General features: G+C 35.2%; 1 protein-coding gene across 1 annotated transcript in view; it reads left to right on the top strand.

The window, feature by feature from the left end:
* LOC109588327 (uncharacterized) overlaps positions 1-1,345 on the top strand; it is a 2,415-nt gene extending 1,070 nt beyond the window's left edge. Inside the window, exons 3-6 of the mRNA XM_020004502.1 lie at positions 45-446; positions 497-705; positions 975-1,048; positions 1,093-1,345. Coding sequence (XP_019860061.1) covers positions 45-446; positions 497-705; positions 975-1,048; positions 1,093-1,345 — 938 coding nt within the window. The remainder of the gene's footprint in view (positions 1-44; positions 447-496; positions 706-974; positions 1,049-1,092) is intronic.
* The last annotated feature ends 91 nt before the right edge of the window (positions 1,346-1,436 follow it).

Genomic DNA, 1,436 nt, shown 5'->3' with positions numbered 1-1,436 from the left:
GCTGAATATAGAGAAGAGTTGTCGTGCCCTAATTTTTCTGACAGTGATGAAACTGAGCCCGATTGTCACATTTGATGACTCTGTTGTTGAAGCAGAGTTACTTAATAGCTCCAGTGACGATGTTGTATTTGATACTTTAGGAAATGATTTTTTATTTGATGATGATGTTGACGATGCTATTGCTGTTGATTGTTCAGCTGTTGATGCTGCTGAGGAAACAGAATTGATGGAGACATGTAATGGTGATGAAACTGACAATCCTATTTTAGTAAGACGTGATGATGAAGTGATCAGTGAAGCCAAATGGAATGGTTTCAAACTATGTGGTGACAACATTGACAAAACAGTTAAGCCTAGGAACATGACAATCTCAAAACAAAGTCAGAGTTTCAATTATTTCAATTCTTATGCTGTTCTTGACAGAATTGATATGTCCTTATGTTCAGGTAAAAGTACAGTTAAGTAATATAATATATACATTGTATTTGCGTTACAGAAGAAGCACCTTTAATTGATCTAGAACCTGATATGGGTTCAATACTACCTTCAAATGACAACAAATTGTCAATTATACGCAATATGGCAGTTCTAGTTGCTCGTATTCTTGTTAAGAATATTTCATTCTTCAAGCTGCATTTTGAGGATGCTGTTGAGTACCACATCAAGCACAAATTTACTAAAGAAATGAGCACAAAGTCAGAGGTGGTACGTCAAAATACCGTATACGTTCAAATTTTCGAGGGTTCAAAATTTCGTGTTTTCAATGAAATGTGCTCAAAAGTTAATATTCGTGTGAGCTAATTTTCGTGTTCTGGCCATAATCTACATACAATAGAATGGCATTAGAGGTGGTTTAAATTTCGTGGATTTAAGGTGAGCACGAAAATAACGAAATTTAATACACCTCGAAAATTAAGACGCGTACGGTAGTGTAATTAATTTCAAAGTCACCATTATCATACATGCATGTATAGGTGAATTTAGGAATTTATTTGCACAGTGAAAGAAGTTACGATGAATTTTTACAAATATTGGATAAACTTGAAAAGTAATTTTTTCGCTGTGTAAGCCTCATCTTATGCTGTAATGTAGGTATATTCCTAAGAAAATTGTTGAGCATGATGGCTTGATGCGTGAAGTACACCACCAGGTTTTGTTAGGTGGTGATCAAATGACTGCTGCTAGGGCACGTGGGTCCAAAATGATTCGGATGAATTCAACCACTGATTCAAAGCGACTCACTGGTTTACTACCTGTTTCAGAAGATTGGCATACAAAAGTCATTTTGCTAGAGGTATATTCTTACACAAAGTATAATGTTCATTGTATTTGTGACCATAATTGACAAATGGTACCTTATGTCGGATAGGAAAATTGGTCTTTATAGCCTCAAAAATCCAACTTACTGAGCTTCATTTATCACGAAATTACTCCAG

This window comes from Amphimedon queenslandica, unplaced genomic scaffold, assembly GCF_000090795.2.
Source record: "Amphimedon queenslandica unplaced genomic scaffold, v1.1 AMPQUscaffold_12158, whole genome shotgun sequence".
Classification (NCBI taxonomy): domain Eukaryota; kingdom Metazoa; phylum Porifera; class Demospongiae; order Haplosclerida; family Niphatidae; genus Amphimedon; species Amphimedon queenslandica.
Note: the sequence above shows the minus strand (reverse complement) of the source record. Positions and strands in the feature narration are given on the sequence as shown.